Consider the following 23,649-nt stretch of genomic DNA (forward strand, 5'->3'; position numbering starts at 1 on the left):
ATTATACTTATTAAACATTTATTATATATTTGTTACAGGCTAAATGATGATAAATGCTTTACATGGATTACCTCATTCAGTCTTTCCAACAGTTCTTTAAGATAGATACTTTTATCATTATCATCACAATTTTGTTAAGGAGGCAGCTGATCCCGGGAGAGGTTCACTAATTTGTCCAAAGATTACAGAGCTCATAGTGGTAAACTTAGCATTTGAAGCAGGCAGCCTGGCTCAGGAATCTAAATGCTGAGCCACTGTTTCATCAACACCCTGCTAAGTGATGTCTGTACCATGGTAAACAAAATGGACATGGTCTCTGCCCTCCTGGTCCCTGCTACCCATTGCTTCAATTCTTAACAGAATTCTTTTAAATGGTAAACTTTAGAGCAATAATTATGAATTCAACCTGCCCTTTAAGACAGAGGCTAGAAATTAAACCACGGATCTCTCACAAGCATTTTTCCTATTAAGTATAGCAGAGATCATATATTTAAAATGTCATGGACAGGATGAGTGTGAATCCTGATGTCAGAGTAAGAAACAAAACCACTCAAAGACAAAGGAACGAAGAAAAGGAAAACAGTGATAGTCTACTGTTGAGGAAGTCCAGGGAACTCAATGAGTATTTATTATACTTATTAAACATTATTATACTTATTATACTTATTATACTTATTAAAGTCCAGGGAACTCAATGAGTATTTATTATACTTATTAAACATCGTAGATACAAACGATCAACATGTTGGATTGCAAGGAGATGCCTGAGACTGGTATCAGTGGATTAAGTCTTCTGTGGTGTCTGTGATCCAGAAATGAACTGCAAGGGATGCTGGTTGGTGATCATATCGTCAGGCGAATTGGACCACTTCACTTGAGGCCAGTTGACCTCTGGCTGAACTGGGCCGTACCTGCCCATCCTCCCTTTCCTGTTGGATTTGCTCTCTGAAGTCCTTGTTTGGAGCTTCAGCCACTGCTGCTGTTCTTTCTTTGTTGCTTCTCTGCTGTCAGAAAGACTTACATGAAAGATGCTGAACTTTCTCCTAGGCCTTTGTGCTCGCCTCAGGTCTCTGAGAAGTCAAACTGACTTCTTCAAAGGAAAATGATGCTAAATTATCAAATGCAAGAAACAAACCTAAGAGGACTTAGTCATCTTATAGATAATTAAATATGTTAGAAGCTTTGTCATTTTCTTCTATACTTAATTTAACTAAAATGCACTTAGTATGAAACACATGCCAGGATTGTGGTGATAGATAGTTTAGCCTCACTTCTCTGGAAACTTTTCACAGCATTACAATGCTTTGCTGAGGTATTGAGACTCCTAGTGCTTAAGAGCTAGAAACATTTATCTCCCATTAGTTGTTTTAGATTATTCAGATAAATTTAGCCCTTAATGCGATTTTCTCAGGCACTTATAATTTACCTTTAAATGTGCTGTGCTTTGTTAGAATCAGGAAAAGCTTGGTTCAGCAAAGGGGAAATAATTATCCCCAAAGTGTAAAGCAGACACTAATCATCATTAAGGGCATTTTTTTTTTTCCAGAGAGAGGGAGATGGGCATCGTGTCTTATATGTATTGGGTTCTCATGTTTGTTAACTAGATTGATGGAATTTATATTCCAAAAAAAGGACCACAACCCAAAGAATTATACTTCCAAAAATGTCCTTAGTCTTCTCATGTTCAAATAATATACTCCAGAAAAAATAGGCTTATGAGCTCAGAATCTTCTGTTTCAGACAGTTTGCTTCGTGAAGCTATTTTGGGCATTTTACACGAACTGTCACTAAAAAATATTTTGTTATGCACTTGACTTTACAGACAAAAAACAACTCAGGGAACATAACACTTTATTTCACTAAATTAACTTCTGAATTTCATCAGCTTAAATATAAATGTTTTCCATAGTTATACTTCATTTTCTTTATCTTTTTAAATTTCTTCTAATTTATACTATCATGTTATGTGTTATAGGTCCTTGAAAGTGACCAAATACTTTTTTGAAGCAAGCAGACTCTAAATAAACTGTAATAATTTTAAACAGCGTGTACGTTATATTTTACAGTTACTTTGAAAATGAACACCATATTGTAAACATATTTCCATTTGCAATATTAGCATAATTTACAGATTTGTGATTTGTATGAAAATCCTGAATTTCACTGGTTGATGTATTATTGTTTAACTGCCCTCCTCCATCCCATTGTAACACACAGCGGGGGTGCACAGATTTGGAGAAAAGAATGATGAGCATCACCATTGAAATTATTATCTGGCACGTTTAATCTTGAATTATATACTTGAGCATTCTTTCATTATGCCCTAAACAGTAGAGCCCCCATGTATAGATCTCCAGTAAAAGAAAATAAAATGTTACACATGCTCCTTTAGATAGGAAAGTTCCTGTTTCAAATGATAAGACATGGATGTGAAGTAGTATTGCAGAAAAAACAGTGAAACATAAAAGTACAGTAAAACTCTTGGGATTATTTTTCAAGGAGAAACTACCACACACTTTACAAAGTTAAACTGTGGAACTTGAAGGTTGTAGAGTGAAAGTCTATGGAATTTATGTATTTTGAGAAACATATATGGCTTATTTATCTTCCCTGAAATGAATTTCAAATTTTTTGATCATCTATGGTAAATAAACACAGGAAAGTTTTCAAAGGAGAAAAAAATTATTTGAAAGATTTTACCATTGAGCAATGCTTCAGTGCAAGGGAGTATGACCTCAATTTTGAACTCCATATTGGTTTGTTTCACTCATAGTTTTCAGTTTAGCAACCATCAACGTTGTCTTTGAGTTGCTATATGGAGCTATAACGTGGTTGCAGATTAATTATGGGAAAGGTACTGTTCTGCACTTACAAACATGATACACCTTAATGGCAGAAAGGGGATTTGTGTAGGTGAAAACCGCAATTATTGCCAGGTCAGGTCTCAGCTGTATGAAATCGATCAGAGAAGCAGGAAGATAGCCAGCTACTTTTGAACTGAAGTGTCGGGCACCTATGAAGCACAAGGCTGAGATACAGCAGAGGGAGACCTGGGAGAGACATTATCCTTACACCCAGCAGGAAAGAATCATGTGCTTGTTTGCATCTGATCATCCATTTTCATAGTGATTTTGGCATCAGGGACTGGGAGAGGCTAACATTTGATATAAAACTATTCCATATTCCATTATATTAATTTGTTTATCAATGTTCAAGTACCTACTCTGATAGTGAATTTATAAAACGATCAGTGGTATTAACTGTCCACTTTCTGACCAAACTTTTGCACTTAGAAAAAGAGCTTCGAGAGCTTTCTTGTTTGGAGAAAAGGACCAAATCTCCCCAGCACAGGTCAAGAGGGAGACCCAGGGACTCAGAATAAGCCCACCCCTTCCCATACCTCCAGGCCTCTACCAGCAAGAATGAAGAGGTCCCCCCCTTCTTTCTACCTCTCTTTCCATCCATCTTTCTTACACCTCTGCAACACACCTAGTCTTGCCACTCTGCCATATGACCTGTAGACTGTGCAACAAAATCATTTTGGGAGCTTGTTCCAAACGTAGATTGCTAATACCCTAGTCCTCCCCAGTTCCTAGATCACTGACTGGGAATTTCTGGGGATGGATGGCTGGAGTCTGTAATTTCACCAAGCTCCCCAGATGACTCTTATGCACACTTAAGTTTGAGAACCACTGTTCTCAGAGTTTAAACACAGAGAATCTCTAGATATTTCTTTACAAATACATAGTACTTTAAATTTTGCAAGGCACTTTTATAGAGCAGCTCATTAGATCCCTAGAAGAATCAAATGACATAAACAACATAGGTATTGGCATTTTTATTCTATAAATGAGACAATGGGTGTCTATAATGCCTAATGTCCTGGTTATGCCATAGCTGAGCTGAAGACCTGGCTTCTCTTAACATAGCTGCCTGTGGATGATATTGGAATGAAGATATTTATAGTTTACTCATTCTCTTCTATTATCTCATTTATTCTCCCCAATAATCCTATGAGGTAGATAAAGCAAATATTATTAAATCTATTTGACAGAGGTGAAAACTGAGACTCGGAGAGTTGAAGTGAGGTGCCCAACGTCATAAGCTAGAAAGTGGTAGAATCTGGACTCAAATTCAGGTTTTTCAAATCCAAGTGCTGCCTGCTGTCTGCTTTTCACTACTACTCAAATGAAGAAGTTGTGAAGTGCAAATATTTTAAAATTTTGGATTGCTTAATATTTAATAAATATTGCTCATACCATAAAGTGTTTCTTATGTATGTTTGGCTTTCTCAATAGTGTAACAACTAAAATATTTTCTTGATTCCACTGTGCTATTTTTATAACTGGGCATTATATAACTTTTTATGCCTTGTTGCTTTAATAACTGTTCTGTTGAAGGTCATAGTAACTTTTGAAACATAGCTACCAAATCCAGAAACCAATTTGCAGTCTTTTTTCTCCTCTTTGTAGTAATTGACACAGTTGAACACCCTCTTTCTTCCTGAAAACGTCTTCTTTCTGTGAAGTGGCATGCTCATGATTCTGAGTTTTCCATCTATCCTTTGCTGGCATCTCTTTTTTAGTCTACACCCAAGGTTCGCCTGTCGTTGCCGTTCTTTCCCTTCATGAATTTCCCCTGGTAATATATACGTTTCCATAATTTCAGCTATTAGAATTATTCTGATGACCTTCAAACATATCTTTAACATTTTTCCTGAGCTCCAGATCTATTCAGAATCTTTAACATAATAAATACTCACTAAATATTTCTTGAATTAAACTTCTGTTTGCTAAACATCTCATTTATTCAGCGGATATTTACTGAGTGCCTACTAAGTACTAGGCAATGTGCTAGGGGCTTGGGGTGCATCAGCGAATAATGCAAAGTTACCCTCATGGACCTTACTTTTTAGTGGCAGAAGACAGACAAGAAACCATAAACATAAAAAATACAAAAAACATGATTGTATATGTGAAGCCCTGTGAAAAAGGAAAGACAGAACAGGATAAAGGGACTAAAGAGTGCAGTGAGCACGAGTGTTGGTGGGAGTGCGGGTTGCACTTTTCTATAGGGTGACCAGGGTTGGCCAGGCTGAGAAGAAAAGTACTTGTAAAAGTCTTAAAGAATATAAGGGACTTCATCCAGGAGAAATGCATTTTAGGCAGCAGCATAGCCATTGCAAAGATCTTCAGGCATAAGTGGGCCTGGTTTATTTGAGAACTAGTGGTAGCAGAGAAGGTCAGAAAGAAAATGAGAAATCAGATTGCGCAGTAAAGACTTTGTAAAGACTCTGGCATTTATCGTAGTGAAATGGGGAGCTATTGGAGAGTTTTGAACAGACAAATGACACAATGTATTTTACATGTTTAAGGGCTCATTCATAGGCTACAGGGTGGTAATGGTACCACTGAGAGACCAGTTATAAAGCAACAGTAATAACCTGGGCAAGACATGATAGTGGCTTGTACCAGAATGGTAGAAGTAGAGTTGATGAGAGGTGGGCAGCTCGTGGATATATTTTGAAGATAGAGCCATTAGAATTTCCTGATGTATTAGATATGTTTAACCTGAGCAACTGGAAGGATGGAGTTGCTATTGATTGAAATTGGGAAGGCTGCAGGTAGAACAGGTTTCATGGAGAAGATTGGGAGATCAAATTTGGGCACATTAAATTTGAGGCATCAAGTAGAGATGTTGGATAGAATGTTGGATTATAAGAGTCTGTTATTCAGGAGTCATATTGGGATGGGAATATGAATGTGACCATTGGTGGCATATAGATGGTATTCAAAGCCACGATTCTGGGTGAGATCGCCAAGAGGACGGGCATGGATGGAAAAGACAAAAGGACTGAACTCTGAGCTCTGGGGCACTCCAACATGACAAGTGTTGGGAGAAGAGGAAGGACCAGCAAGGAGACTAAGAAGTTTGTCTATCACGTAGGAGGAAAGGCAAGAGAGCAAGCACAGTGTTAGAGAGAAAGCAAAAAATAAAAAACAACGAGAACAACCAAATCCCCACAAAACATTATCAGGGAGGAGAGAGAACATAGTTATGTCAAATGCTGCTGATAATTTAAGAGGAGAGGGGAGAATTGGCCATTGGACTTAGTAATGAGGCAGTCGTTCATTTGGGTGGAATGACAGAGATGAAAGGCTAATCTGAGTGAGTTAACAAGGGATAGTGGGTGACAAAAATTAGGTAAGGTAAATATTGACAACACTTTAGAACTGATTCAAACTCAAAGTGTCTAAAACTAGACTATCCTCCTAGTCTCAATCACTCCTGGTCAAAGCCAGAGAGCCATCTTTTACTCATTTCTCTCTCTGGTGCCCCCACATCAATCCCCTAGCAAGTCCTGTCAATTTTACTCAAGAAGGCAGAAAGGTAAAGTAGAAAAAATATGCACTTTCGAATCAGACACACAGTTATTTAAAACAGACAGTTATTTAATCTCTTTTAGCCTCAGGTAAGGAGGATATTACTTACCTCCTAGAATTTTTGTGAGAAGTACAAAAGCTCATGCACAAAGCATCTAGAATAAAACAAGATCTGAATATGTGTTAGCTTTCCTCCTGTGTGTCACTTGCCCTTGGGTTTCAAATCTCTTCCTTGTTGCCACAACCTTAGACCAAGGCCCTAAGGCCCTGGTTACTTATCCCCTTGCCACTCCAATCTATACCTGTTCTCCCAGCTTCCAGTGTTGCCCTTGTCCATTACGAGTAATCCCTCTAAAGCACAATTCTAACCATGTCACTTCTACGCCATTTTTTTTTTTTTTTAGTGACTCTCCATTACTCAAAGTCCAACACACTGTATAAATGACGTATGGTGATATCCTGCTCCTACGTAATATAGAGCTCCCCCCAATATTTGGCAAAATAAGCTGGGCAAACTAGACCATTTACTGATTCTTGTGCATCTTGCTTTTCTACCATTGTGCTTTCAATTATGCTCTCCCTTCCATTTTGCATTTCTGCTCCTCATCTCCACCTGTCAAACTAAATCTTATCAACTTTTTAAAATTTATCTCCAATGCCACGTTGGTTGTAGAAACTTCTTGACTTATATCACCCACCCTATCCGCCAACCAAAAGTTCTTTCTCCTCTATCTACCCCTCAAGCCTCTTTTCGTTCTCTTAAATAAAATAAATCATTCTTTATTATTTAATAGTTATTATGCATGTGTATAGCTCCCTTTCTAGAATATGTGCTCTGCAAAGGGCAAAGATCAGGCATGACTCATCTTGGTGTCTATTTAGCATCTAGGACAGTCTCTGTACTTTGGAAGTACTTACAATGTGTGCACTGAATTAATTTATTGGGTCCTTTTATTGCTTTTATAAGTTTGAAGTTATTGCCTTAAAAGTTACTTATGTCACTTAATCTTCTTAGTTCACTTTACTACCAGAGGGAATAAATCACAGGAATAATCCCAAAACACTAAAAACAATATGCCTTGGCTGAAGTAAATTCAGTTCTTCGTCACCATATCTGCTAGAGTAAAATAGCAGAGTCACTTCTAAGTCAAGTTGACCAAGTGATTTCCAAACTGAAATGCCTTTTCAATCATTACGCATAAAAGTTCTATTGGTAGAAGACCAATTATCTTTATTGTTCTCAGTTGGTTCAACATAAGTATTATCCATTCTCTCTTCCCCTTGACCTCTTTCTTATTGATTTCATATCTTTTCATTGTAAACTTAATTTAGTAGAGCATATCAATGAAAAATAGTTGCTTCAAAATCGTTTGCACAGTCTCACAAAGATTGTTAAAATAAGTATATTAAAACCAAAGTCAGGTTAGTCAATTTTGGAACAAAATTACATAATACCAATTCTGTCATCTTTTGTTTGTAGATTTAAGCTGGGAATTCCAGGATGTGAGCCTGGCAATAAGTAGCAAATCCAAACACATCCCAAGAACTGTTTTGTGACGACATATGCCAGTTTGACATATCAAAACTATTATTTGTTTACAGGATCACTGACACATTCACTCAAATAAAACATTTACCTGTTTTGGATGATTCTCAAGAAGAAGCAATATCCTCTCATGAAATGAATATTGGTATCTGTTTGTGTCCTCCAAGTTCATATGTTGAAACCCTAACCTCTGTGATGGGATTTGGTGGTAGGCCTTTAGAGGTAATTAGGGTTAGATGAGGTCTTGAGGGTGAGACCTTTGTGATGGGATTACTGTCCTTACAAGAAGAGGGAGACCAGAGCGCTAGCATGGCGTGTTCTCTCTCTCAATCTCTCTCTCCCCCCCACTTCCCTCCCTCACTCACTCCCTCCTTCCCTCCCTCTATCTATCCCTTCTTTCCCTCCCCCTTGTGAGGACAGAGCCAGAAGGTGGCCATCTGCAAGCTAGGAAGAAAACTCTTGTCAGGAATAGAATCTGCCAACACCTTGATCTTGGACTTCCCAACCTTCAGAAATATGAAAAATAAATGTCTGTTGTTTAACCCACCCAGTCTATGATGTTTTGTTATAGCAGGCTGAGGTGAGTAAGATAGTATCTGTTTATCTATAGTTTATTTTTCAAGCAAAGATACTTTTGTTCTTTCTATTTTCACTAAAAACCCAGGCTAGTGACGTCAGCTGTAACTGCACATACTTCACATTTAGCAAATGTTTCCTGAGTGCTTATTATGTTCCAGGCACTAGCTAGATACTTTCACATGCATTAACTCATCCAATTGTCACAATAATCTGACAAGTAGCACTGCTACTCCCATTTGAATGATGGGGAAACTGCAGTCCAGATAGGTTAAGTGATACAACTAGTAAATGGGATTGTCGACTCCATAATGGAAAGCTCTGTTCTGGCTCACTACTGTGTTTCCCCAAAAATAAGACCTAGCCGGACCATCAGCTCTAATGCATCTTTTGGAGCAAAAATTAATATAAGACCCAGTCTTATTTTACTGTAATATAAGACCAGGTCTTATATAATATATAATATAATATAATATAATATAATATAATATAATATAATATAATATAATATAATAATATAATATAATGCCTGGTCTTATATTAATTTTGGTCCAAAAGAAGCATTAGAGCTGATTGTCCAGCTAGGTCTTTTTTTCGGGGAAACATGGTAGTTGCTAGAATTCTAGTAGCACAGAGGTACTAGTATCTCAGTAAATATGGGTTTGATAAGTTATTGAGAGTAAGGGATAAAGCTGAATTCAAATATGGGTCTTATAATGCCAAGCCTTCTAATGCCCACTACATTATGTCCTGTATCAATATATAGTTGATATTAATTAATATTAATATCTGTTGTGTCTTATATTAAATTCACTCTTTATTGTTAAAAATATTAAGGCTTTTCCATGTTTTCTTAACATTTTAATCAGTTTGTAAAAGGTTTTTATTATAAAGCTAACAAATGGTTGTAGAGATCTGACAGTTCAAAATTGTGTGATGTGAGAAACCCTCTGTGCCACATACCAGAAATTGCCATTATTCAGAATTATGTATGTTTCCTTCCAGATGCCCTACGTACACACATGGGATGTACATATACTTGCTTACACACTTCTAAAGACAAACAATGGCATTTTTGTGTTGTTGTGTGATTTAAAAAAAATGTAAATGTATACTAATTTTTCTTATCTTTCAGATTTTATTATAATGGCTATGTGGCATTCCCTTGTTTTTATGCATTGCTATTTAACCAGACTCCTACTGATGGATATTTAGTTGTCTTCAAATTTTACTATTATAAACATGTTATAATTGAATAGACACCTTTGAACATTTGTGACAGTCTATCTGTGGGAGAAGTTCTTAGAAAAACTTACTACTGGAGGAGGTCATCAAGTCGACCTTGGTTGACTGGAGAGCTAGACCCCTCCCTGTCCTTGTAATGTTTTGTGCCTAGAATCCCCATACTAGCAGCAGTTCCAAGGAGATAGCCTTGAGAGAGTTAAGGCGTTGTTGAGACCAGCTGAACTCAATATGTAAATGAACCCAGTTAAGACCGTTACAAATTTACCAGACTCTAGTGGGCAGGCGCAGAGATCTACCTGTCTTGTAGCAGCCCAGATGCAAACCTCCTATGTAAATTCCCTTCTTTATTACACCTGCCCAAGGGGGCCAGTTTCGAACTTACTTCACCGGATGAATGCCGGAGGTTGTGAATCAAAACTTATTGGATCAAATGGTAAGCATTTTCAGCATTTTGACATATATTGACAAATTACCTTCACAAATGTGTTCCAGTTTATTTCCACTAATAGTGCATGAGAGTTCCTTTTTTAAAAAGCGACACATGAACACTGGATATAATCCATTTAATTTATCTTTTCTCCAATATTATAGGTTAAAAAATGTGGTAGTTAATAATTTTGTATTTACATACTTATTGATAAAGTTGTTGAGCATCTGTAGTCATTTATCTGTGTATATAGCTTTATTTACTACTTGCTGCTAATTTTCTGTTGGGTTGTTGGTGTTTTAGTATTGATTAGTAAATAACTTTTTGAATAGTAAAAAGATTGTCTTGCCTTTCCTATATGTTTCTCATATATGAGAATTTTTGTGGAATGAAGTTTAATTTTCATTTCACCAGGCTTATTAATGTATTTTTCCCCCTCTGGTTTCTGGACTTCCTATAATAATGAGAAAGACCTTCTTAATTCAAAGATTAAAAAAAAATTCATATTTTCTTATGTAATTTTTATCTCAATATTTTGATCCATGATTTATGCATTCAAACAAATATTTATTGTACAACTACTGTGTGTTCACCAGCATCATACCTTAGTGAACAAAACAGACCAAAATGCCCACGTTTATAGAATGATGTTTGATCCACTTAGATATTCTTTTAATATGCTGAATTTGCTATGATATTGTTAATTATTTTAGCATTGGCTTAATACTTGAGCTATATGAAATTTACTTTGATGGAAGGAATGGGGTAGGAATCCATCTTTGTTATGTTTTTATTCATAGGATCAGCTATTTATCTCAACTAAGATCTTTTACTGGTTGTCTTCCAATATCACCCTATGAAAAATTAAATACTTGTAGGTATTTCAGTTTATTTCTAGACTCCATTCTGAACATTGATTGGTTGTGTCTGTTCCTGAACCAGTGTTATAATTTTAAAATTACTATAGCTTTACAATAAAATTTGATTTTTGAAGGGACTCATTTCCCTTTGAAACACTTCTTTTACAGATTTATTTTTCTGATTCTTATAACATGTTTAATCTTCCAAATGAAATTCTTGGTATTGTGATTGGGATTGTACTGAGTTGATGGATTCATTTAAGTAGAAATGATTGCTATTCAATAGTGAATCTCCTCATCCAGGTGTTTTAAGTTCATTGAAGTCTTCTTTCATGTTCCACAATAGAGTTTTAAAACTTTCTTCATGTAGCTCTTGGTTTTATCTTATTTTGTTCACTTTATTTTTATTTTTTTGGTTATTTTTAACAATTTTTTTTTCTATTTTATAATTTTGTGTGTGTGTGAAAAGGAAAATTATTATTTGTTTTGATTAATTTTGTAATTTACTCCTTTACATTGTTTTTGTTTTTTCCCTTCAATTTTTCAAGTACATAGTGATGATATCATTTATAAATAATGAAAACTTTGCCTCATTCTGTCCAATATTTACACATTTATTTCATGTGCCTTTTGAAATGCATTGGCTCACTTTTGCAGAACACTTAAGTAGCTGTGCCCTTATTGGGAATTGTTGCCTTGTTCTTATACAGGATTACCTCCATTATTGCTTTGGTATGAAGCATATTGGTGGTTTTGGGGGTTATTCATGCATTATTATGTCACATTAAGGAATTAATTGTCTCTTTTTATTTTAACAAGATTTTTGAATTAGGAAAGGATGCTGAATTTTATTATGTGCCTTCTAAGCATTATTTTATCTCATTTGACCAATAAATAGGGCATACTATTTTAATAAATTCCCTAATATCAAACTATTATTCCACTATGGAGATGAATCTAAACATGTTGTGGTTTATTATTTTTTAAATAGGCTACTGATTTCTATTTGCAAATTTCTTTATAAATGTCAGTATGCTATTATAAGATACATAATCAATTTACAACCTGCTCTTTTTGACTCAACGATGTTTTAGTGATCTTTCTCATGTGAACCTATTGATCTATCATTTTCTTTTTGTCTGCTGCACAGAATTTCATAGCATGGATAAATCACAGTTTATATAATCATTCCTGTGTTGAAGGGCATTCAATTTTTTTCTTGTTTCGGCTATTACTAATCATTATTACTATTTCTAACAATGCTGCAATACAATTCCTTAAATGCTAATCTGTGTGCAGAGTTTTGGGTGGGGGCGGGAAGATGCCTAGAAGTTTTGGAATTCCAGAGTCATATATGTTATGTACATTTAAATAGGTATTGCCAAATTGACCTCTTAAGTGGCTGTAACAATTGACATGGCCACTGGTCACAAATGTGGTATCTGTTTCCCACATCCATTCCAAAGCTGACACTCAAGCAATTTTATATTTTACTAATCTCTGTAACAATAAAAGAAAATCTTAGTGGGGTTTAAATTTGCTCCTTTCCTTTTTGATATTGATATTTCTCTCTTGTGAATTTCCTGTTTGTGGCCTTTGCCTATTTTCTGTTGGGTTGTCTTATGAATTGGAGGATTCTTTGTAATTTCTGCATTTTAATCTCTGCCTGTTAACATACTTTGTAAACTTTTCCCCTCATTTTGTTTTTTGCCTTTTACTTTGTTTGTAATGTCCTTTGTTGTCAATATTACATGGTATGGAGCCTCTGGAAAACTCCAATGACATCTTAGAATTATTGGGAAAATAGCTTGGTCTGAAAGGATCTGTCTCACATTCTGAGAGCCACTGCTCTAAACCTTGCCACATCTTTGAAAATAATTAAATTTATTAAATTTATATCAAATGTGCCATCTATTTTCTGTTATAACCCTGACTGATAAACATAGGCTGTTTAGATAGTAAAAGACAGTCCCAGGGGGCGGAAAAAAAGGCAGGGGATAGGAAGAGAGAGAGAGGTTAAAGAGCAAGAGTTCAACTTTTTTTCTTTTTAACTTTATTGGGTGACATTGGTTAATAAAATCATATAGGTTTCAAGTGTACAATTCTATAATACATCATCTGTATATCGCATTGTGTGCTCACCACCCAGAGTCCATGGATGAATCGTGAGATTATTATACTAAGCAAAATAAGTCAGACAGAAAAAGTTGAGAACTGTAAGACTTCACTCATATGTGGGATATAAAACTGAAAGCAACAAACGAACCAGACAAATAAAGAAAAACTCATAGACACAGACAACAGTTTAGTGGTTACCAGAGTGTAAGGGGCGGGGGGAAGAGGGGTGGAAGAAGAGGGAAAAGGGAGTTCTAGCTATTTCCTCTCTGAGGACAGAGCTGTTGCAAACCAATTTAGGCTGCAGCCACGTTAACAAATCCTAGGTGGTGCTCTATAGCTGGAAGGAGGAGGCCACCTTGCTCAGCGCTCCTGAGCCTATCTCATCACTCGTGTTGTGGATACTGAGCTGGTAGCCAGTGGGTCTACATGGCCTTGCAGCAGAGGCTTAGTATGTATAACTGGGCCCCAGCTGGTAAGGGAAACGGCACATAGATGTCAGGGACCCCATAAGTGGGAGCCAAGGGGGCGATGAGTCATCGGGGAGCTTTCTGGGCTCTGATTAGGGTGGGAGAGATGATCATGTGAGTGCACACTTACTCATGAATGTTAGCAGGCAAACTGGGTCACAAAGGATTATCTCCCCCAGAGCAGAAGGGGCAGATGGCAATGCTCCCAGACTCCGGCTCTTTCCGACTTTCATGAAGATGTGAAGGTCGTATCCTCTTCCCATCTACCCAGATATCTTCTTAGGAAGAGTAACAAGGGAAGAGAAGCCTACCTCAGAGACATACATGTTATCCCAAGAAGACTGCAGGCATTTTCTAAAGGGACTGTCCAAATGATTCAATGTTGATGATGGTTAAAATTGCTTTGGATATTTCGTTCTTTTTTTTCTCCATTAGCTTGTGATTAAGTGGTGTTATTTTAAAGGGAAAACCAGATTAGTTACAGAAAACATAAAGGGACTGTATTTTTCTACACAGCTGCGTAATAGTTAGCAGGATTGATTTTTGATCCCAGTACACTGTTACGTGCAATGTGAAACTGTCTCTCCAGGTCCCTAGCCCTCTTACCAATATATCCACTCTCACTAATGCTCAGAGGTCTTATTTAAAGATGACAGCCACCCAGAAATGGTTTGTGCCACTTTGTTTATTTATGGCAGCAATTGTTCTGTCTCAATTTAGTTTCTTAACCCTGTGCTGGAGAAAAAGTGCAGAGTTCCTAGGCACTGTTCTCCAGCCTGAGCCAAGGCTGTGCGATGCCAAACCTGATGTCTTTGTAGTTCAGGCTATTGTCTGCTGTATCCTGACAGAGATAAACTATCTTGGGTCTTGGAGTGGTTAAATTGTGGTTAGGTCCAATCTACTGAATTGTAGAATTGAATGAGTAATAGATCCGCAAACACTGGGTGTGGTGGGGAGTAAGGATGGCTCAAACCTAAGGTCCCCTAAAAGATGTTGCCACATGTAATTACCTAACTGTTCCCACCACTGACTTTATATGAGACCTGGGCCAAGTCCCATCATACCTTGGTTTCTTAGGTGTTCTATCAAAGGGGAAAACATTACCTGTGCTATCTGTATCATGACATGGCCAGAATTTTGAGGTTTAAATGTGGATGATGGTAGAAGTCAAGATTAAGAGCAAACCTGGAGGACGGATTTCTAAGGTACAAATCAGGGTCTGAGAAACCTGTTTTAGCCAAAACAGTTTCACTGAAGGTAGTTTTCCTCATACAACATTGTATAAGAGTTACTTCTAACTAGTTCTTGCTCGTGTGTTTTCTAGGCAGGCAGTTTTACGCAGGGCTTGCCAGAAAAGCAGCTACATTTTCAGGAACTGGTTTGAAGTCAATAATGTATATCTCTGAAATAACCATTTTATCTCACTGAGAGAGAAATGTGTGAATTAGGGGATTGGATTTGAAATAAACCAAAAACGGATTGCAACCTGGAAAGCATCACGTTGGGAGAAAATGGGGGAGCAGTATAATTCTAATTAGCAAAATGGCCAGATTCAGAATAGCACAGCAAAAGGGAAAAGTCTGCCCTCGTTAGCTAGTCTCTCAGTGTTCTTATCATTAATGAATGTTGGTCTGTCTTAATTCTGTTACTTTGCAACATTGAGCCAGTTCCTCTGAGTCTAACACTGAGAATGAGGCAGTCTGGGGAGATGAGTCCTTTCTCCTGGTCTGCCATGAGGACGTGTGGAGCAGGAAGCTTTGGGCTCTAGGGAACTTGTGGGAGGCAAAATTCTAAAGATGTCCCCCTCCCCCCCCCCCCACCAAGATTCCTGTCCTCTAGTGATTCAATTAAATGCTAATATAGGGGCAGGTGTGAAGAGACTTCGTAGAATGATAGTTGTTTTCTAATCAATTGACCTTAAAATAGGGACATTATCCTGAGTTATCCCAGTCGGCCCAATGTGATCACATGAGCCCTTAAAATTAGAAGGCAGAAGAGTCAGTAAGAGATGAGGCAGAAGGGGAGTTCTGAGAGATTTGAAGCGTGAGAAAGACTCAATCTGCCATTGTTGGCTTTGAAGACGAGGAAGAGAGCACGAGCCAAGGAATGCAGGCAGCCTCTAGAAGCTGAGTGTGATGCCCACTCCCCCCACCCCTGTGGACAGCCATCAAGGAAACGGGATCTCTGTACCCTTGTGGGCAAGGGTACAGACCTTAATTTGGCCAGCCATCTGAATGAGCTTAGAAACAGATTCCTCTCTGGAGCCTCCAGAAAGGAATGCAGGCTTCCCCACACTTTGAATTCTGTCGTGTGAGACGTGAAACAGAGAAGCCAGTGAGGTGATGCTATGCCTAGATTTCCGACCCACAGACACTGCGAGACAATAAATGGGTGTTGTTTTAAACAGTAAAACTTGTGGTAATTTGTTATGACAGAAATTAAAAAAAACACACAAAAAAACCCTAATATAAAACAGCTAAAACTGGCTAGAAACCTAAATCAATTAACTTTCAAATAATTAATAGTTAATTGCATAGTAATAGGATCAGAGTTCAGGAAGGCCTCAGGTTGATTCTGTGTCACGATAAGATCTTCAAGAACTGAGGTTCTTTCCATATCTCTTTTCTGCCAACCTTGGTGTTTGCTTCATTCTCAGCCTTATAGCGAGATGGCTACAGCAGTTCCCGGCATTGTACCAAACACCACAACATGTAGACTAAGAAAAGAGATCATTTCTTTTGTGCTGCTTCTTTATGAGTAAAGGCCTTCCTATGACTACTGCTCTGTGTCAGAGTCTGCTTGTTATTGCCCAATATCCAGCTTCCCTTTCTTCTTCACTAACAAAACCCAGATTTTTAGCTGGACACATGACTGCCCAGAATAAAGTGTTTTTGGCTAGGCATGGCCACGTGCCAGAGTTCTGGCCCCTGGGATACAAGAAGAGTTGGAAAGTAACTCTAAAGGAAGGGGGCATACTCTCCTCCACTCTTTCCTCCTGTTTGCTGGTGGATTGGAAGGTGACTGTAATGGTGGGAGCTGCAATGATGATCTTGGAGCATGTGGTGACTTTGAGAATAGTAGGCATGTGGTGGAGCAACAAGAGAGAAGGAATGTCATACTAGGTCTGGGTGATGACCTTCAGACTTCTTGAACTTGTTTAAGGTTGATGTGTTAATCACAGTTGAATCAAGTCTCAAGTCATATACCCTTGTAGTTTCCAGGATTGATTATAAAGGGATAGAATGACCGCAGTCAGTTGAGATTAATTTTGCAGGGTGTAATGGATGCTGAGGGGTCCACCTATTGTCCTAGGAGGCCCGTGGACTCCATCAAGGAGGTGAATCACAGAGGAACACTCTGGTTCTCAAGGGGACTTACTTTCAGAGTATAGACTGTAGGCTTGGGATAAATTTTGTTTTTATAGTCCCCTATAAAAGAATCATATGACCCAAAAGAATCTTGCTGGAGAACATTCCTTTGATTCTCATAGAGTGGTCACGTTGGGAACCTCATTAGCTAGTGATTAAAATGTCCATATAATGTGCCTTAGCTTGGGTTCCTCTAGACGCTGATATAATGACAGGATTTAGTGGAAGTGGTTTATTTGTGAGGTGCAGGGATCAGTCTTAGGGGAGGGGGGGCATGTGAAACGGGAAGGAAAGAAAGCTCAGAAAGGGTGTGCTGGCAAGCCACCTAGCACCAAGGGCAGTGGAACTGGGAAAAATATTGAATCCCTGCCTCTGAGTTATTCCACCAGAACCCCTCTCAGGGCACGAGGGAGCTAGAAATACCTATACATGGACAGTCAGCATTCACTGGTTGAGAGCTGTTCAAGGCACTTGAGGGATATATGGTTTGTAAGACAGCCCTGAGTTGGAGAGATCACCTACCTGCCCTGAAATCCTGAGGCCTGAGAATATAGAGTGGCAACATCTTCTGCGACATGGTACATATTCAAAGGGGTTATTTATATGTCTATCTAGTAATACCTGCCTTTGTATATACCAGTGAAAGTGGGAAATCAGAATTATATCCCACCTTGGAGAATTGTTTCAGAAACTTACATAATTTTGAAGCTGAAAGGGACCTTAGAGAGACACTAGTTCCATTTCTTTATGTTACTGATGAAAAAATGGAGGCTCCAAGAGCTGCCTGTGGTCACAGAGCACTTAGGCGCAATACCTAGCAAACATCCAAGTCTTCTGACTTTGTGCAGGGCAGACTTGGCATGAGGGATGGGCAAGGGGAAGCTTCTGCTCCCTCCACGTCTCCAAATTACCTCCTTTTCTTCTTTTATATGGACAGTTAATTTTTAAAAATGTGAATGTAAATATAGCTTCAAGTCCCCGCTCTCTCTAATTCAAGCCCCATGGACACTCCTGTGCCCTTCTGACATAGGAATTCCAGAGCATTTCTTGGTCGAAGATTCTAGAATTTTTTACCACTCTGATTCAGAAGAAACCAGTGGCTTAGGTTAAATAGAACAAACAGAAATAGATCCTCTGAAGTTACTTAGACATTAAACTGCATTTGAGAACTGTTGAGAAAACTTTCAAGAAGAAAAAGGCAAAAACGACTTTACACTTGAACAGGAATTGATTCTGTGGAGTTGACTGTATATTAGCAGCCATCTCAATATGTGGAAATGATTACTGGGTTCCTGGTTTTGAAAGGTTCTAAATGCTTCTTTCCACACAGGCAGGGTTTTTCCACGAGAGTTGGAACAAGTCAGTCTGATAGCTTTTCTTGTTTTTGGTTACAAAATGATCATAAAGTATATCTTGGGGACGGGCTTCATTCATCAAAAATACTGCATATATTTGAGTTTTACTTTGGTCCTTGTGAGTGGGTCAGGCTAATAGATGTTATTATCCCCATTTCAGAGACTGAGAGAAGAAATGAGGGCCTGAAGGCATCTGGCTCAGTGCTGGGAGCTGGGACAGCAGCCAGGGCTCCACTGACAAGAGAGCTCCTTAAGTGCCGTTTAGTTGGCACTTTAACTCCCAGAAATGTTTTGTGCTTGCATTTATGCCCTTGATCTCATCAAGTGGAAGTCTGTCCAAGACAGTCTTGTTGCTCACCTAAGGCAAGGACATGGATCAGTGAATCTTTTGAGGCCTCTTAATTATTCTGTTTAGTAATACATACATTTTAAAATTAAAGAAGCTGTGTGGCTCTGGAATCCTGTAGATCTGGGATCTGCTAATTAAGCAAGGAGTGACCTTGCAAGATCACTTAACATGCCTCAGACTTGGTTCCTTTATCTATAAAGTGAGGTTTTTTGTGAGAATTACGTATGTTCAATGATGCAAACCATTTAGCATGCTTGAGTATTCCATGTCATAACTATGGCTAGTCCTGTCAGTTCTATCTTCAAAATATTGTATATCTCAAATTTATCCACTTTCATCACTTCTCACCTACTACCTCAGTCAATGCCACCATTGTCCCTCACAAATTGCTGTGATAGCTCCTGTCTAAACTCTGTTCTCACCTATTCCCTTCCTCCACTTTATTGTCAAGCCAGGATGAATCTTTAGAAATGCAAATTGGATTATAAAGAAACTCTACTCAAAGCCCTCCAGTGACTTCCCATCCCACCCAAGTCCAAAGTGCTCACTGTTGCCTCCAGATTCCTACGTGATTGGGCCCTTAGCCATCTCTGCACTATCTTCTCCTCCCACTCCCCTTTCTCTCTGTTCCAGCCACTCTGTATTTCTTGCCTTTCCTCAAGCTGAGCAAGGTCCTGCTTCAGCCTCTTTGCATTTAATGTTTCTTCTTCTTGGGAAAATTTTTCCTTCAGATTCACTACTTGGTTTCCTCCCTCACTTCCTTTGGGTTTCTGCTCAGATATTACATTGTCCATCATCTTTCCAACCTCCTACATTTCAATATGTGATGCATATATTAATTTTATATTAATTCAAGCAATAGATGTTCTGTCAATATTTAAGATGGATTGCAAATTGTAATAAAAAGATTAGCTAATATTCATTGAAGTCTTGCTCCATGCCATGATTTTTTTTTTTCTTTTGCAGGTGGCAGTCTATCTTCTTGGTGTTGTCACTTACAATAGATCTTAGCTCAGATGATGATTTCAACGAGAAATCTTTTACTAGACAAGCCAGAAGTGATTCTTTACTCTTCTGTATTCCCTCAGTGAGCAGTTTGTACCATTCAGTTTCCCCTTGTGTTGTAGAGTTTTTATAAATATCTTCTCTTAAATATAATAAGACATTTGACGGCAGACAGCATATCTAGTGCAACTTTATATAATTTGTACAACATTCTCTCATTTTATAATCCACTTTATATATTTAGGAAAAATTACATGTGCTGTTTGAAGTTGTGTAAATGAATTCACATTGGTAAGTGTTATTTAGGATCATAGAGTTCAGAACCTGAAATCTCAGAGTTAGTATATTCAAGACAAAATTAGGTAAAGAGAAAAATGAAAATATTAAGGTACAAAAGTCAATGAAGTGCATCATTATGAGACTATATGCATAAAAGGTTGAATTGTGTAAAGTTATCTCCATGGGTCCACATCGTATAAGTATGACAAAAACTTAACATGTGTAAAGAGTTCTGGAAGAAGTAGTAGTCATTTCTTCTTAATTCTTTACAGTAATACCATATTTCTTTACTTATCTTCTCTGTACTTCTGCTGATCATGTCCCAGAAAAACTAGTAACAAAACTAGTAACAAAACATGTTTCCTGTGTTAGAGAGAAGAACACTTCTGGATATTGCAGTTTCTTTTTGGGCTATCAGAGTCTCTCTCTCTCTCTCTTTCTCTCTCTCTCTCTCTCTGTTTTTCTCTTTGTTGTGGTACTTTCAGCTTGTCTCTTGTGGAAAAGCCTCAGGCATTGAGCTAAGTCCTCAGAGGGATTCTGCCTGTATATATCATGTAGGTAAAACAAAAACCAACCTCCCCCCCTTTCCGATTGGGTTGCCAGATTTAGCAAATAAAAATACAAAACACCCAGTTAAATTTGATTTTCAGATAGAAAACAAATAGTATTGTAGCATATCTCATGCAGTATTTGGGACATATACTTAAAATATTTATTGTTTATTTGAAATTCAAATTTAATTGGGTGCCCTGCAATTTATCTGGCAACCCTACCTCCATAACCACTCTTTTATGGTACCGTTTTATTGTCTCCTTGGGACTTTTCACTATCAGAAATTGCGTTTATTGTCTGACTCTCCTGGCTCCTTTGTTCATAGCTGCATTCCCACAACCGATCACAGTGTGTAGTACATAGTAGGTGCTCAATAAATATTTAAGTATTTGTTACAAAGGTAGCAAATTCTTTGTTACAAAGAAACAGAAAAATCAAAAGCTATGAGAGGTTAGTAACATCTCCACGGCATACTGCCAGCTAGATGAGGCTGGAATCAGACAGCATGGTGCCAAAGCTCAGGGAACTCTTGCATGATTTCCATATTTACGGGTGCAGAGGGCAGTGGGGGAGGGAAGGGACACTGTCACCTGCCTTTCAAGAAGCTTCTTAGTAGAAGACCCTTGAATCAGTAGATTTTGGGAGAAGCAAAGTCTGAATGAGTTAAAACGCCTTTTCTATTTGCTTATAATGAAGCAACCAAAGGAAAATGCACTTGAGTGAAAAGAACAAGATACTTCGCGTTTGGAACGGGGGTCAGAGGCAGAGCGCACCCTCCACATGTTCGTCTACCTGAAACTCCCTGCAACTTCAGGGCTGGCCTCATTGCCAGACTTCAGAAACCTCTAGACCTTGATCGCAAGAGAAACTACCAGTGCACGTACAAATAATGAGCGGGGAGGGGTGGATGGCGATGAAGTCAAGACAGAAGAAATCAAACTCTCGTTTTGGACCCAGGGCGCGCAACGGGGCGGGGACAGCGGTGTTCAGCCCCAGAACTCAGTCGGGTTCATCTCTTCGTGTGGACGCTTGGCACCTCGCAGAACCCACCGAAGGCGTATAATCTTCATGCTAGCTCACTTTATTGGATCCAGACGTTCACTAGCGGGCACGTCCAGCGGCTGGCCCAGAGCGAGCTGCGTGGGAACTGTGGCCGGATCCTAGCAAGCAAGCTGGCTCCGGTCCCTACCCAGCTCCACCTGGCTCTCGCCTGCCCGCCCGCCCTCCTATCCAGGAGTTGGAGGATGGTCCCGGGGCACTCCTGTGGGGCTGCTGGTCCCCTGTGTCTTCAGCCGGATCCTCTCTATTGTGTGAGTCCTGTGTGCGCCCCGTTTGGAGGCAGCTGCCCCCGCCGCTGACAGGTGCTGCCCGTAGGGTGCCGGGTGCGGTCCCTGGCGCAGCTGGACGTGCACACCAGGGTGCGCGTAGCTTCCGAGCCCGGAACCAGCGAGGAGGAGGAGGCCGGGCGCGGCCTGGGGGACTACAGTGGACTGCAGCCGCGGAACTCGGGGCTAGAAACTTTGCAGGCGCAGCGGCCAGGATTTGGTGACAGCGCCAGCCCACCCCGGCAAGTGCAGGAGGAAGAGGCGGCGCCGGAGTCCCGCGGCCCGAGAGCCGCGGCGGCAGCGGCCTCTTTCCCCGGCGCTGGCCTGAAGCCGCTGGGCGCTCCCAGCTTCTGCTGCTGCGCCCGCCGCAGCCGCCACCGCCGTCGCCGCCACCACGGTGGGGCTCCCGGAGGAGGCGCAGCGGGAGAGGGCGGTGGAGAAGGAGGGGGTGGAGGAGGGAAGAGGAGGAGCAGGGGGTGGAGGATGGAGCCCCGGGCTGCCGCGGCGGGCTCGCCAGAGCCCGTGGCAGCATCCTCCTCTTTCCAGGCCCGGCTCTGGAAGAACTTACAGCTGGGAGTGGGCAAGAGCAAGGGCGGGGGCGGCGGGCGTGCTGGGGCCCCCGAGCGCCGCACTGCGGACACCCAGTCGCCCTCCCCGCCACCCCCAGGGGGCAGGCGGGAGGTACTGGCCAGCGCGGGTGGCACGGGCAGCAGGTGGAGCGGCTTCAAGAAACGGAAGCAAGTGTTAGATCGCGTGTTCTCCTCCTCCCAGCCCAACCTGTGCTACTCCTTGCCGGAGCCTCTGGAGCCTGGGGGTACCGGCAGGGCAGAGCAGGGGTCAACTCTGCGCCGCCGGATTCGTGAACATCTGCTCCCCATAGGAAAGGGGCCGGCGGCAGCCGCGGGAGCAGGCGGAGTGACGCCCCCTGGCGGACACTCCCCAGACTCAGCTCCCTCTTCTTCCTCCGCCTCATCGTCCCTGTCCTCATCGCCCCAGCCACCCCCAAGGGGGGACCGTGCCCGAGATGAGGGTGCACGGCGTCGGGGCCCCACGGCGCACTTGTGCCATCAGAAGAGTTCCTCCCTGCCGGGCACCGCCTGCTTGGAGCAGCTGCTGGAGCCACTGCTGCCTCCCGCAGAGCCAGCGCGGATCCCCGCGGAGCTGCGGATCCCGGAGAGGGGCGCGGAGCGCAGCTGCAGCCCGGTGAGTGACTGGTGGGCGTGGCTTCAGACTAGGTGCGCGGGGCCTTGCCTCCTGCTTTGGGGGAACACGACCTCAGAGTTGCAGGGCGGGGCAGGTGATACCGGCTAAATCAAACAGTGGGAAGAAACATGTTGCCCCGGCTTAGTAAAGGTAGCGTTCTGACTTGCACCTGACTTTACTTTTGACAGAAATACTACCACCTGCCAGAAGCTGTTTGGGTAGCTTTGTGAGTTGCCAGTGACAGTGGAAGTATTAATGGTAGCCAAGTGGCAGACGAATAAAGTTAGATGTAAAGTGGGCACTTTTTGGAGGACCACTGGAAGGGCTCTCCAGCTGTGTCCCCTCGTCAAAACTAAAAACAAACCCGACAACTTAAAAAAAGATTGCAGCCAGGTATGATGATGGTGCGTAGGGGTAGGCATTTGAAACTAATGTTTTGCAGGATGGAATAGAAATGGGGAGAGGTGACTTAATGTTAAACATGAGATCGTGTCTTGGGGAAACCCTTGAAGCAGAAGTCTGCACATTTTCCCTCCGTGGTTAAAACTTCCTGTTGCAAGTGGATCGCTGCCCAACAACTGGGCAGCCTGA

General features: G+C 40.4%; 1 protein-coding gene across 20 annotated transcripts in view; it reads left to right on the forward strand.

The window, feature by feature from the left end:
* Positions 1-21,090: 21,090 nt before the first annotated feature.
* The window catches only part of MCTP1 (multiple C2 and transmembrane domain containing 1), a 490,830-nt gene continuing 488,271 nt past the window's right edge, over positions 21,091-23,649 (forward strand). For 10 of the 20 annotated variants that reach the window (XM_074328718.1, XM_074328717.1, XM_074328716.1 and 7 more), the window contains exon 1: positions 22,303-23,058. In XM_074328718.1, coding sequence (XP_074184819.1) covers positions 22,339-23,058 — 720 coding nt within the window. In that variant the 5' untranslated portion in view covers positions 22,303-22,338. Of the gene's footprint in view, positions 21,841-22,300; positions 23,059-23,649 lie in introns of those variants that run through there. The other 10 variants (XM_074328714.1, XM_074328715.1, XM_074328727.1 and 7 more) reach the window with 4 other exon arrangements.

This window comes from Rhinolophus sinicus, linkage group LG03 (assembly GCF_036562045.2).
Source record: "Rhinolophus sinicus isolate RSC01 linkage group LG03, ASM3656204v1, whole genome shotgun sequence".
NCBI classification, from domain to species: domain Eukaryota; kingdom Metazoa; phylum Chordata; class Mammalia; order Chiroptera; family Rhinolophidae; genus Rhinolophus; species Rhinolophus sinicus.